Genomic DNA, 14,458 nt, shown 5'->3' with positions numbered 1-14,458 from the left:
ACGAATCAGTGAAAATGCGGATAAAGGAAGATTTGCATTTGTACTAAAGATGTGCTATTTCTTGGTTCAGTTCAAGGCACCGGCATAAAGACGAGTGCCACACTTAACCGAGCGCTCACAGCCAGCGAGTCACTGTCCAACCTCTCAGAGACGGACTCGGCCAAGAAGAACAGAAGAGAGCTGAGGTTGGGAGACCGTGTGCTGGTAAGACGCTCAGTGTTTGAATGAAGCCATCTGTAAAACCAAGATTAACAGCAACGAGCAGCAGTTTACTACATTAGCCAGGCGTAACAATAATGCGGTCTTCTCAGCATCGTGTCTCTGCGTGTGTGTGTGTGTGTGTGTGTGCGTGTATGTGTGTGTGCGTCTTTGTGTGCAGGTGGGGGGTACCAAGGCAGGAGTGGTCCGGTTTCTGGGTGAGACGGACTTTGCCAAAGGAGACTGGTGCGGGGTGGAGCTGGACGAACCGCTCGGCAAGAATGACGGAGCTGTTGCAGGAACCAGGTAAAGCATGAGCTGAGACAAAAACAGGGTTGCCACGGGTATGGAAAGTATTTGAAAGTGCTTGGATTATTAAAAAAAATCAAGACCTTGAAAGTGCATGGATTTAGGTCACCTCAAAATTCACCTATGATACAATTTTGATATACCTGGAGTGCTGGACCAAGCTTGATAGAGTTTCCTCCTAGTCTCGCTTGCCAGACTTCCCTCCCTGCCGGGAGAGAAGTCTGGCTGCATGGAAACAGGCTGCTGGTATCAGCTCTGCCATTGGTGGCGACCATTTCAGACGGCAGCAGAAGAAAATCCCTTTCCGCTCCCCACAAGCTCTGCCATTGGCTCTGACCCGCTCTGACTGTCCGGCTGCGACCATATATGGATTTTCCTTTCCGCTCCCTCCGTGACGAATCTGTCTATCTCAAAATGCCTCTGCTCCTGTGAAACAACATCAACAATGCTAGCTTGCTGCTATCCCCCATTGTAGGGAGAGAGTCTGGCAGGTGAGACTAGGTTAAACCAAACAGAGCATCCCCCCCCCCCCCCCCCCCCCCCCCCCGCAAGTCCAGACTGGAGATCTGGCAAGCGAGACTAGTTCCTTCCTCCCTACTGTATCACTCTCCCTGTAGGCTAGAAGCATACAGCGATGCTGATCGCTGAGCTGTCATTTTGGCTGTTGTGCTCTCTCGTAGGCATTGTTAGCTCAAATATGTGGCGGGTCACCTAAGTAACCAGCATAGTTTAGATTACCGTAGATTGTTTTAAAGTATTAAGACATCGGGGCGTCCCTCCCAGTGACTCACCTGGTAGAGCTCGTGCCACTAAAGCGCAAATTATGCTCGAGCGAAATCGCCGGCGCTGACTGCGCCAAGGGGGTCGCTGACTGCACCGAGGGGCTCGCTGACTGCACCGAGGGGGTCGCTGACTGCACCGAGGGGGTCGCTGACTGCACCGAGGGGCTCGCTGACTGCACCGAGGGGGTCGCTGACTGCACCGAGGGGCTCGCTGACTGCACCGAGGGGGTCGCTGACTGCACAGAGGGGGTCGCTGACTGCACCGAGGGGGTCGCTGACTGCACCGAGGGGCTCGCTGACTGCACCGAGGGGGTCGCTGACTGCACAGAGGGGCTCGCTGACTGCACCGAGGGGGTCGCTGACTGCACAGAGGGGCTCGCTGACTGCACCGAGGGGGTCGCTGACTGCGCAGAGGGGGTCGCTGACTGCACCGAGGGGGTCGCTGACTGCACCGAGGGGCTCGCTGACTGCACCGAGGGGGTCGCTGACTGCGCAGAGGGGGTCGCCGCAGCTGGGCGTCCTATCGGCACAGCTCGGCGGAGGGGGCGTGCAGCTCCTCGAAAAATTTGACTCTCTGCGGCGTCAACTCCTTGTTGTGAGGAATGAGGAAATGCCATTTCCTCATTTAACAGTGCTTGTCCCTCATCTAGCAAAGCCTTCTGCAGGCTCACCGGAATGAGTTTTGAAATGGAGGGACAATAAAATGTCCCCCCACCGACATGATTGCAAGTTCTTGGCAAACGACAAGATAACGTTTTGAACATGTACCGCAGCTAACGCGCTGAGTTAACGTTCGCGTATGCACAGTCTCGCTGTCGCCGCCATTTGGCGACAGGGCGCCAAGTCCATGCCGGGCGCTTAAGGCTTACAGTAGTCCTTTGCGCGGCCGAACCAGGTTCGAATCCGACCATTCCCGACCATTCCCTCTCTCTCCCCACCTTTCCTGTCTGCCCACTGTCCTAACGAATAAAGGCAAAAATGCACCCCCCCCCAAAAAAAACATAAACATAAAAAAAGTCTTAAAACATTGATGATGCTCAAACCTTTGAGTTTTCATCAAACGCCGTCGCCATGGCAATGCATTATTCAGGGATGCTTGAAAACTCACAAAACTTGGCTCACGCATCAGAAGGGGTGATGATTCTGATCTGATATGGGGCTCGGGTGTGGCAAGAGGGCTCGATAGCGCCCCACTGTGGCTGCGGCTCATCCTGATGTGCACGAAGGTGCGAGGGTCCGATCATCGCTGCTTGCAGCTTTAATAATTTGTCCTTGAAAACGTATCATTACAAAAGAGTGGCAACGCTGTGTAAAGTCACCTAGCATATAAAAAGTAGAGCGCGCACATCCACTCAAAATGCAGGTGCAGGACAAAAGCAATGAAACGTATAAAAAGAAATAGAGTCCACACACTGCTCAACTTGCTCCCAGTTGATTTATTTAAATTAAATTTATTCAAATAAATCAACTGGGAGCAAGTCGAGCAGTGTGCGGACTCTGTTTCTTTTTAAAGTCACCTAGCAACCTGCAGCCTATCAGCTTCTGTTGCTGTTCCACAAGTGACAATTCTGTAATGACTATGATGGAAAAACCTCCCAAACCAAACCAGTGGATATCAGTTGTTCTGTTCTTTGTTCTGTTGTGGTTTCAGTCGGTGCCTGGCTGTAACGTGCAACTCCTCTTGTTGATCTTCTGCTCAGGTATTTTCAGTGCTTGCCCAGGTACGGCCTGTTTGCTCCGGTCCACAAGGTGACACGCATCGGCTTCCCCTGCACCACCCCTACCAAGGCTAACAGCTCCCGCAGGAGGTCGACCCTGAAGAGGAGCCCCAGCGCCTCCTCCATCAGCTCACTCAGCTCTGTCACCTCCTCTGTCGGCGGCAAGCCCAGCCGAGCGGGACTGGTAAGACGCACGCAATGCTCTGCTTGCACTCTAAAGAATGTCTTGCTGGGCCGTCTGGGTAGTGTTGAGGTAAAAGCGCTCGCCTACCGCCCGGGTTCGATTCCCGGGAGCGGTACTTCCGGTTTGGTCAGACGTTCCTACAGACACAATTTGCCGTGTCTGTGGGTGGGAAGCCGGTGGGGTATGAGTCCTGGTCACTGCACTAGTGCCTCTCTGATTGGTCGAGCTCTCTGATTGGTCGGGGCGCCCGTTTGACGGAGAGGGGAACTTGGGGGGGATTGGTGTGATCCTCCCACACGTGCTATGTCCTGCCGGTGAAACCCCTCGCTGTCAGGTGAAAAGAAGCGACTGGCGACTGCGACAATGTATTGGAGCAAACATGTGCTAGTCTATGTAGTCTATGTAGTCTATATAGCATGTGCTCGTCTATGGCTCTGCCAAGGTTGGCAGAGGGGGTGGAGCAACGAGCGGGGACAGCAGGGGGAATTGACCAAGTACAGTTGTGGAGAAAATGTGAGAAAATCAGTAAAATTTTTTATCTCTTGTCGCTCTGGAAAACAGCATCAGCCAAATGCAAAAACGTGAATGCGTGTGTCTTCGTCCAGCTGACAGAGACGTAAACATGAATGTGTGTGTCTTCGTCCAGCTGACAGAGACGTAAACGTGAATGCGTGTGTCTTCGTCCAGCTGACAGAGACGTAAACATGAATGTGTGTGTCTCCGTCCAGCTGACAGAGACGTAAACATGAATGTGTGTGTCTTCGTCCAGCTGACAGAGACGTAAACATGAATGCGTGTGTCTTCGTCCAGCTGACAGAGACGTAAACATGAATGTGTGTGTCTTCGTCCAGCTGACAGAGACGTAAACATGAATGTGTGTGTCTTCGTCCAGCTGACAGAGACGTAAACATGAATGCGTGTGTCTTCGTCCAGCTGACAGAGACGTAAACATGAATGCGTGTGTCTCCGTCCAGCTGACAGAGACGTAAACATGAATGTGTGTGTCTCCGTCCAGCTGACAGAGACGTAAACATGAATGTGTGTGTCTTCGTCCAGCTGACAGAGACGTAAACATGAATGTGTGTGTCTCCGTCCAGCTGACAGAGACGTAAACATGAATGCGTGTGTCTCCGTCCAGCTGACAGAGACGTAAACATGAATGTGTGTGTCTTCGTCCAGCTGACAGAGACGTAAACATGAATGTGTGTGTCTCCGTCCAGCTGACAGAGACGTAAACATGAATGTGTGTGTCTTCGTCCAGCTGACAGAGACGTAAACATGAATGCGTGTGTCTCCGTCCAGCTGACAGAGACGTAAACATGAATGTGTGTGTCTCCGTCCAGCTGACAGAGACGTAAACATGAATGTGTGTGTCTCCGTCCAGCTGACAGAGACGTAAACATGAATGCGTGTGTCTTCGTCCAGCTGACAGAGACGTAAACATGAATGTGTGTGTCTCCGTCCAGCTGACAGAGACGTAAACATGAATGTGTGTGTCTTCGTCCAGCTGACAGAGACGTAAACATGAATGCGTGTGTCTCCGTCCAGCTGACAGAGACGTAAACATGAATGTGTGTGTCTCCGTCCAGCTGACAGAGACGTAAACATGAATGTGTGTGTCTCCGTCCAGCTGACAGAGACGTAAACATGAATGTGTGTGTCTTCGTCCAGCTGACAGAGACGTAAACATGAATGCGTGTGTCTCCGTCCAGCTGACAGAGACGTAAACATGAATGTGTGTGTCTCCGTCCAGCTGACAGAGACGTAAACATGAATGCGTGTGTCTCCGTCCAGCTGACAGAGACGTAAACATGAATGCGTGTGTCTCCGTCCAGCTGACAGAGACGTAAACATGAATGTGTGTGTCTTCGTCCAGCTGACAGAGACGTAAACATGAATGTGTGTGTCTTCGTCCAGCTGACAGAGACGTAAACATGAATGTGTGTGTCTTCGTCCAGCTGACAGAGACGTAAACATGAATGTGTGTGTCTCCGTCCAGCTGACAGAGACGTAAACATGAATGTGTGTGTCTCCGTCCAGCTGACAGAGACGTAAACATGAATGTGTGTGTCTTCGTCCAGCTGACAGAGACGTAAACATGAATGCGTGTGTCTTCGTCCAGCTGACAGAGACGTAAACATGAATGTGTGTGTCTTCGTCCAGCTGACAGAGACGTAAACATGAATGCGTGTGTCTCCGTCCAGCTGACAGAGACGTAAACATGAATGCGTGTGTCTTCGTCCAGCTGACAGAGACGTAAACATGAATGCGTGTGTCTCCGTCCAGCTGACAGAGACGTAAACATGAATGCGTGTGTCTCCGTCCAGCTGACAGAGACGTAAACATGAATGCGTGTGTTTTCGTCCAGCTGACAGAGACGTAAACATGAATGCGTGTGTTTTCGTCCAGCTGACAGAGACGTAAACATGAATGCGTGTGTCTCCGTCCAGCTGACAGAGACGTAAACATGAATGCGTGTGTCTCCGTCCAGCTGACAGAGACGTAAACATGAATGCGTGTGTCTCCGTCCAGCTGACAGAGACGTAAACATGAATGCGTGTGTCTCCGTCCAGCTGACAGAGACGTAAACATGAATGCGTGTGTCTCCGTCCAGCTGACAGAGACGTAAACATGAATGCGTGTGTCTCCGTCCAGCTGACAGAGACGTAAACATGAATGCGTGTGTCTCCGTCCAGCTGACAGAGACGTAAACATGAATGCGTGTGTCTCCGTCCAGCTGACAGAGACGTAAACATGAATGTGTGTGTCTCCGTCCAGCTGACAGAGACGTAAACATGAATGTGTGTGTCTCCGTCCAGCTGACAGAGACGTAAACATGAATGCGTGTGTCTCCGTCCAGCTGACAGAGACGTCCTGTCGGTACGCCCGTAAGATCTCTGGCACCACGGCGCTGCAGGAGGCTCTGCAGGAGAAGCAGCAGCACATCGAGCAGCTGCTGGTGGAGAGAGACCTGGAGAGATGTGAGATGGCCAAGGCAACGAGCCGCGCCGGAGAGGTGTCTCAGGAGATACTCCTGCTGAGGAACGGTCAAGATCAGGTCAGACACGTGTGCATACAGTACATCAGTGAAGCAACTTCTGTCAAACAAGAGCATAGCAGGCTAACGGGCTAACAATTACGACTAAATCATAAACATGCAGTTTAGCAAGAGCTTCACTTACATTTTGTACACCATTTATTTGATAAAGAATTGTCATAAGGCTAAAACATATCAAGTGGTTGCCAATTCTTGATCCTTTCGCCCTTGTCTTTTATTGCTGTTGTCGACCACAATCCTAAAAACTGCTTGAAGAATCACTTTGCCAATTTCATAGATTCTGTACATATAAGGCGCAATAAACACATCGCAAAGACTGCCTGAAACGCAATGAATAACAAAAGTGGTTTTATTTACATGCGTCATGCATTCCCACTCAGCATCTGATCATTTTGTCTTGTGTTGTAAATCCAGCGTACACCTTTCCCTTGCAACAGTGCGCTTCGCCCCTCTGCCAAAGCCCAAACACGCTGTGTGTAGTTTCAGCTGGAGTCAGTGTGTGTTTCATTTCTTTATTCAGTGGGCATAGGCTATGTTTGGGGTCTATGTTAGCATTATTAAAGCAGAAACACATAGGAACTGTGTAGCTAATATGCCTACTTTAATATTTGTTTATTTATCGCAAGTCGTATCGTCATCGTTATATTGAACAATGTTATCGCACATCGCAGATTTTCCTCATATCGTGCAGGCCTAATCTACTTTGTTCTTTGGCTCAACATAGTTACAGAATCAAACTGTAATGTTCACTTGTGGAACTACCTTCATTGTACTGTGTTTTAGGATATATCTGAGGTAGATATATCTGAGGTAGGCTAGAGCTACATCTTTGAAATCTTGATGCCCTGGCAGACAGAACCACACTGTAATAACCCTGTGAAAAATAGTACTATGAATTAGTGGCTTCATGCCTGTCTGCCACTTTGTAGAAGAGCTGACAACTTCAACATGCGCTCCAAAATGTCATGGGATCTTCCTTGGCCCATGCTACTCCCTGACCGGAAGGTTCATGAACATTGGGCCAGTAGTTTTTCCTTAATCCTGCTGACAAACAAACAAACAAGCAAACAAACGCACCGAACCTCCTTGGTGGAGGTAATTAAAATTGAATCTTTCATATTAGATTGCATTATATATTTATGTACATTTCATTCTTAGCTCAAGTTCTCCGTCAGTTTATAATGTAAAATTATATTAATTCTGCTACAACTACTGTACCACTATGAAAATATGAACCTATTAATTGTAATATAATAATAATATTCATGTATATTGTATGTTGTCCTATGGAATTGTATTGTGTGTGCATCAGTATGCGGTGGAGATGGAGGCCAAGCTGGACCAGCTGCGAGCCCTGGTGGAAGCAGCAGATCGAGACAAGGTGGAGCTGCTCAACCAGCTGGAGGAGGAGAAGAGGTGAGTGCCGTGGCCGAACCTGGACTACAAACATGGCTACACTAGGCTGAAAACACATTTCTCTGTGCCAAGATCACATATGTACAGATACTGTTAGGACTACAACTAACATGGCTACACTAGGCTTAAAACACATTGCTCTTGCTGCATCCGTTTATGGTAGGAGTTGGCAAGTGGCAAACGCGTCATCTCTGACCTACGTGCGTTTGAGCTTCAGGCTTCAAGTCGCAGAAACATGGAAGCTAATATCCGTTAGCTGTCTAAGCTAACAGCTAATAACAACATTAACATTTAGTTGTATGGGTTTATTGTATTGGGATGCTGATTGGTCTGAAAGCTTACTATTGTTGAAAAGAAAAGAAAAATACGTCAAAAATGTGTTTTAAATTCTTACAATGGCGGGTGCCATGTTGAAATGACGTCAAATGACGCGCCGGGAGCAACTGGGGTTTGACAAATCATACCCAAGTTTGTGAGTAGGAACTCCCAGTTAACGTGGCGTTTTATTTGCAATTTGCCACTTGCCAGTTATAAACGAATGCAGCATCTGTGCCACCATCACATACTGTATGTACAGATACTGTTCGGACTACAACTAACATGGCTACACGAGTGTTACAAAGCTTTTGCGTCCACCAATTCAATGGCCGCCACCAGGGTTGACCCAGGGCTTCGGATCCAGCCAGCTCCCTGGAAGTATACCTGGATGACATTTTGGTGATGACATCATCACCGCGACGATGACATCACAATGCGATCAGTGACATCAGACATCATGTGACGTCCCGACCGGTGATGTCATAACCAGCTGGACAATGCTAGACTATAGTCAATATGACATCATCGAAACAAGTGTGACATCACTAAGCGGGACGAGAGATGAGAGTTATGACATCACCAGTGATGTTGCACACGATGATCGTGACAAGTGGTCAGCACGTCAGGGCGCCAGGGTGTTGGACTATGAGGAGGCATGGACCAGGATTAAGGAACGGGAACAGGAAAGACGAAACAGGCATAACTGGTGGCGAGGTGCAAAGTGGCAACCAGTCAGCACTACATCAGATGAGCGGGTAATGATAGTGCAGAGTGCTCTAGGACCAGACCATCTGGTTCAAGAGCGCGTAAGAAGGTGGGACCTTGACTATGTTCTGACAGACGTATCTGAGACAATGCAAGCTAAACAATGCACTGAGAGAGACTGCGAGCACGAGCCCCAGAGGACTAGAGACCGCGAGCTCCACGAGGAACATCAGCGGACCACCTCTCTAACGAATCTAACAAAGGAGGACTTTGGTGGGACTCGACCATCCCTGGCTGCCTTACAACCAGCCAGGTCCTGCCGGACCTCTACTACAATGAGGCTTAAAAAACATGTCAAGATACTGTTATTTTCATAGAGGCAAAATTGAAAGAATATTACCGTACTCTCCATTTGACAGGAAAGTGGAGGATCTGCAGTTTACTGTAGAAGAAGCATGTATCACCAAAGGAGACCTTGAGGTAACCAATAGTCTGTCTCTCTCTCTCTCTCTTTCTCTCTCTCGCTATGTCTCTCTCTCTCTCTCTCTCTCTCTCTCTCTCTCTCTCTCTCTCTCTCTCTCTCTCTCTCTCTCTCTCCATCTCTCTCTATAGTCTATGACCCATCTTGCAAAACAAGGTTAAGCAGAGGTCGACTGATTAAGGGTTCTTCAAGGCCGATGCAGAGTGCAAAAATATATACAGTATATATATATAATAATAATTGTATCCACTTTTAATAATAAAGATATATATACAATCATGAGCTGATGTTTACTATGACTGAAATGTTAAATATACTCCTCTGGAATTAAATACAATAAGATACCGGCACACCTCTACTATCAAGTGTCTAAATGGACATTATTTTAATGGAAACAAAAACAACTAATCAGCTAAACAATCGGTCGACCTCAAGACTTAACCTAAGTTTGGATTTCTTTCGGGTTTAACTTTAATTCGAAACTATTGTTGCTCTCAGTTCTCATTTTGTTTGATACCAAATTCTAAATGCTAAATAACTGATTAGCATGACCCCTGTATGACCTCTGAGCGTTTCCTTGTAAGTTATAAGAACTGATGATTTAATCCAACATTCTCGCCAAGCTGTTTGTTTTTCCCCGCTTTTTTTCTTTGAACCACTAAATCACCTCGATTCATGCTGAATTCATATCATCTTCCTGTCCCACGTTGCTACCCATTTGCAGCGCTTGCATTCCCATTCTCACTTGCTCTTTTTTGCCCGTCCTCTAAAACTCTTTGTGTCTGCCTTGTCTTGAGTCTTTTCACATGCTTTCATCTCGCTCCCTTGACGGTTTTAACTTGACAACATCAACATTCTAAATTGCCCCTAGCTTACTTCCTGTCGCAGTGTTTGCTAATACAATAGCCGACAAGAAATAAGCTAGCTTTCAAACGACGCAATAAGCCCCAAGAGGCCATGGTTTACAGTGATTTTACAACAGCTAATGCGGCGTGTCGTGTAGGGCTGTGCAATGAAATCGATACGGCAATATATCGCAATAATTTTTTCCGCAATACTGTTATCGATATTTCAGAAAAATATCGTGATATATCACTATATCGATTTTTTTGCACTTCCGTGTGTTCAGTGACACAATAAGAATACTTTTTATTTCAGTGTGTTCAGCAACACACTCAGCACTCAGTAGTTTTGACTAAATGTGTCCACTAAGTTATCAATATAAAGTGATGTACATATTAATACACTACCTGGGTGGTGCACAGCATGTTGTATTTTTAGCTCTATTTTAAAAATATTCAGTAAATTACCGGTATGTACAGTATATCAATATATCACGGGGCGGCTTTAGCTCAGGAGGTAGAGCGGTCGGCCAATGACGCAAGGGTTGGCGGTTCGATCCCCGCTCCCTCCCAGCTGCTGTCGTTGTGTCCTTGGGCAAGACACTTAACCCTCCTTGCTCCCGATGGTGTGTAGGCACCCTGCGTGGCAGCCTGCCGCCATCGGTGTATGAATGGGTGAATGTAGACTATCTACTGATTGTAAAGCGCTTTGGATAAAAGCGCTATATAAATGCAGGCCATTTACCATTTACCATTTATCACAAGATGTATTGTAGCGCAGTGTATCGTGATACAATCGTATCGTGGCCCATGTATCGTGATACGTATCGTATGGTGAGGTCCTTGCCAATACCCAGCCCTAGTGTCGCGGACACGTCTTAGCTGTTGTAAAATCACCGTAAAGGCCCGGCCTCACACACTTCTGTGAAAAGCGTCTTATTGTCTGCATCCTCTTCACTCTGGAGAAATCGGCGTCCGATGACTTACACCCGTGTCTCTCACTGGACACTAGAACAAAAGCGAAACGGTGTCAGTCTTCAGTGAGAGTGTTCAGAACAGACGATTTAAGAATGATGTCTGAATTGGATTCGGTTTGCTGTTGGACTCACTTCCCATCACTAGTCCATTGTGCACCCGGGACTCAGTGTTTTTCTTACTTAGCGGCCTCCTCTCTGAAGTCATGTCTTGTTGTCCCCTTTCTGTCTGCATGTCAGTGTTGCATTGGTGTGGTTTCTCCTTCTCTTCCTCTCGCTCTCTCTTACTAACAGACGCAGAGCAGACTGGAGCATGCCCACATAAAGGAGCTCGAGCAGAGCCTGCTCTTTGAAAAGACCAAAGCTGAAAAACTCCAGAGGGATTTAGAGGACACCAGGGTAATACTGGTCCCACCCAGTAGGGGTCATAATGAGAATGATGTGCAGCATGCGTTGAAGGCATCACAATAAGGGTGTGCCGTTGTCAGATGAACCACAAGTGGCTCCGCTAATGGTCCAGGCTGTTGTTAGCCTTGACATCATAGACCAGAACTGCGCCGCGTCTTCAAGCATCCAGCGCCAAGGCCGCGCCCCTTCTTAGGGGAAACCCACCATAGTAAAAGACGGTACAAGAAGCCGAATCCACTTCAAACAAACTATTTAAAACGGTTTAATTTGATAGAGATATATGCCGAAGAGTCGCTGTGTTGTTATAGTTTCACTAACAAAAAAAAAAAAAAAACAGGTCTGCGATAGATATGTTTTAATAGAGTAGGCGTGACACCGTCAATGTGGACGATGCATGTAACCTGGTGGAAACTGGATACAGCGTTCATATACGGCAAGTACCTCGTGTCGATGTATCTTGCGCATTCTATGGCCCGGCCGAGTTGAAATATATTGTCATGTCATGGTGTCTTTTGGGTCATTTATAAACAAAAATAATTCTGTTATTTTTCTATCGATTTTTTGGGTACTGCTATTTTACATTGAAGTCAACGCGAGTGGCTTGTGTTGTCCCCTAAAAAGGAGCCGCGGCCTTCATGTTTTGCAAATTACCCGGATGTGCTGGTCTGGTCTATCGAGTCTTTTCTTATCACCCCGTTCTATCGTTCTACATGTGTGTGCATGTGTTTAACGATAATGAGAGTCAGATTACCAGCTGCTTCCTCATCTTAATTGATAACGTCTTACCTGTCTGCCACAGCTGTGCACCAGACACCAGTCCAATCATATTGGACCCCTGAGGTTTTAAAGACGTTCTGGCCCATACAAGTGAGCCTTTGAATGAGTGAGATTGAGGTAAATCAGTCAAATGCATAGAGACAGTCAGCATGTCTGGCAACGCCCCCAATAGACGCTGGGTTAGCTGGCTCAGCCTGGCTGGGGGCGTGGTCAGGGTGGGGTAAATCCTCCCGTTCTATCCATTCAGCAAAGTTAGAATTTAGATGATAGCCCAGCCCAGGCAGACACGATCGGGGATTTAACCACCGCAGTAAACGCACATCTGAGCAGACGTCTTGTGTTCTGCTCTAGAACCCCCAAACCTGTAGTTTAGAGCAGCAGCACCGTCTTTTGGTGAGTCAGCCCATGAGATATATCGGCGGTTTTACCCCACTCGCGCGCCAGCCGTTTAACATTTTGTTGGCGTTCCCACACATGCCGACTGTCTCTATATAGGAACCTAATTGGCTTATCTTGCCTGTCTTTTTTGGGACTAGAGAATTCGCCGATTTTTCCAAGCCTCGAACTCCCCAATATTGATCCATTTAAATGGAGTGGAGACCACAACAGACCTCTAGTGAAGTTTGATTTGATCTGTTTGTCAGACAAATTGCAATGGCAGCAGTGTGGCCTAAAATATAGTAATTTACCTGAAGGACCAATCATTAGCTGTATCTCCAATCGGGTTTGGCACAAATTCTAAGCGCAACTTTTAAAAAGTCGACAATGAGGTGCGTTTCCATTCATGGCTGTTAAGCGAATAAATTGTGTGTAGATGGAGAGAACTTTCCAATGGTTTCCTGCAATAGGAGAAGTAATCGTTATTATTACATCATGTAATCTGCAGGTGGCTGTTTTTCTTTCTTTCTGGCGGTGACAAGTAAATATTACGGCGCAATATCACAGGGAAAATGTCCATTCTGCGACGCTCACCATACAGTATATCATACATACAGTATATCATATCATACACATGCAGTATATCTGAGAAACGAGACGCACAAAACAGTTGTGGGAGTCAGCGTGCAAAAGGCATGTTAGGGATGGAGTGAGAGTCTTTGGGTGCAACACTTTAGGATCCAGAACAACATCTGATCTGCTGCAGGATTATCGGGCAGTTCTGAATCTGGACCGATCGCATCGCAGCAGCTGCCAGCTGTTCAGCGTTCAGCTTCACTTATTCGAAAAAGGTGTTCCCATCTCCCATTTTGTGCTTTAATACTTTTTTGAAAAGGCAAAAAAAAAAAACTCAAGCAAGCGTAAAAACTTGTTTGTCAAGCGTAAAAACTTGTTTGCAAAATTGAAAAAGTGTTTTTTTCCCCGAGTTCTGCCGTTTCCATCAACCTTTTCTAATGCGATACCTCAAAACGCGCATCAAAAATACGTTGATGGAAAGCAGACTACTGAAACCCTAGTTGCACCGGCTTCTCTTTTTGGTGGCTGCGCCTGTGCTCTGGTCTTCCTATGGAGTGGGACAGGTAACCAGTTGAATTTCCTTCTCAGGAATCAAGATTGTAAAAGAAGCAGTTTTGTTGTAGCATTCCTAGATACCAGATGGGTGGAGTTTGACATCGGGTTTGGTTTTGAATTTAGTATACCTTCTATGATTAGAGTCCACCCTGATGCTTGGCAAGATATTGAGGACATCACTGACGGTCTAATTATTTTATTCTTGAATTCTCTCTAGAGTCTATGCAGTGTAGTTATTCAGTTTGATAATGAATACACTCTTCTGTTTATGTCTGCCTAAAATTGTGCCGCTTTGCTGTTAAATATGTTAAGGTATCATATTTCAATATTTTTAATCCAACAGAGAAAGTAGCAGGAAAGTTTTTTTTAAATCAAATTTGTTAATTTAATTCATTTTAAACACAATGTTTCTGAGTGACATTCAAGTTTTTACTTGAAGCCTACCCATCTCGTACTCCAAGCAGGTTAAAGCAGTGGTAAATATTTATTTGCATCTCTACTGTTATTCCCTTCTCTCTGTCCTTCTTCCCCCCTGCCTCGCCGTCATGCGTCCTCTCTGCGTCGCCCCCTGCAGGTGGCCACGGTGTCTGAGCGCTCCAGGATCATGGAGTTGGAGAGGGAGGTCGCGGACCTCCAGCTCCGCCTCCGGGCGTCCCAGCAGACCGAGGACGCTGTGTCCCTGTCTCAGCAGCAGCTGGGCAGCCTCAGGGCCCAGGCACAGTCTCAGGAGAAACAGGTGGGTGGATTTATTCCATTTGATCCGTTTACAAGCACATTAC

At 47.1% G+C, this 14,458-nt stretch overlaps 1 protein-coding gene across 2 annotated transcripts in view; it reads left to right on the top strand.

Moving 5' to 3' along the window:
• The window catches only part of clip1b (CAP-GLY domain containing linker protein 1b), a 53,510-nt gene that overhangs the window by 7,278 nt on the left and 31,774 nt on the right, over positions 1 to 14,458 (top strand). For both annotated transcript variants that reach the window (XM_083638942.1, XM_083638941.1), the window contains exons 4-10: positions 71 to 204; positions 380 to 504; positions 2,990 to 3,191; positions 6,052 to 6,249; positions 7,562 to 7,665; positions 9,108 to 9,168; positions 14,254 to 14,415. In XM_083638942.1, coding sequence (XP_083495068.1) covers positions 71 to 204; positions 380 to 504; positions 2,990 to 3,191; positions 6,052 to 6,249; positions 7,562 to 7,665; positions 9,108 to 9,168; positions 14,254 to 14,415 — 986 coding nt within the window. The remainder of the gene's footprint in view (positions 1 to 70; positions 205 to 379; positions 505 to 2,989; positions 3,192 to 6,051; positions 6,250 to 7,561; positions 7,666 to 9,107; positions 9,169 to 14,253; positions 14,416 to 14,458) is intronic.

The sequence above is a fragment of the Poromitra crassiceps genome (assembly GCF_964638095.1).
Source record: "Poromitra crassiceps genome assembly, chromosome: 6".
Lineage (NCBI taxonomy): Eukaryota > Metazoa > Chordata > Actinopteri > Beryciformes > Melamphaidae > Poromitra > Poromitra crassiceps.
Note: the sequence above shows the minus strand (reverse complement) of the source record. Positions and strands in the feature narration are given on the sequence as shown.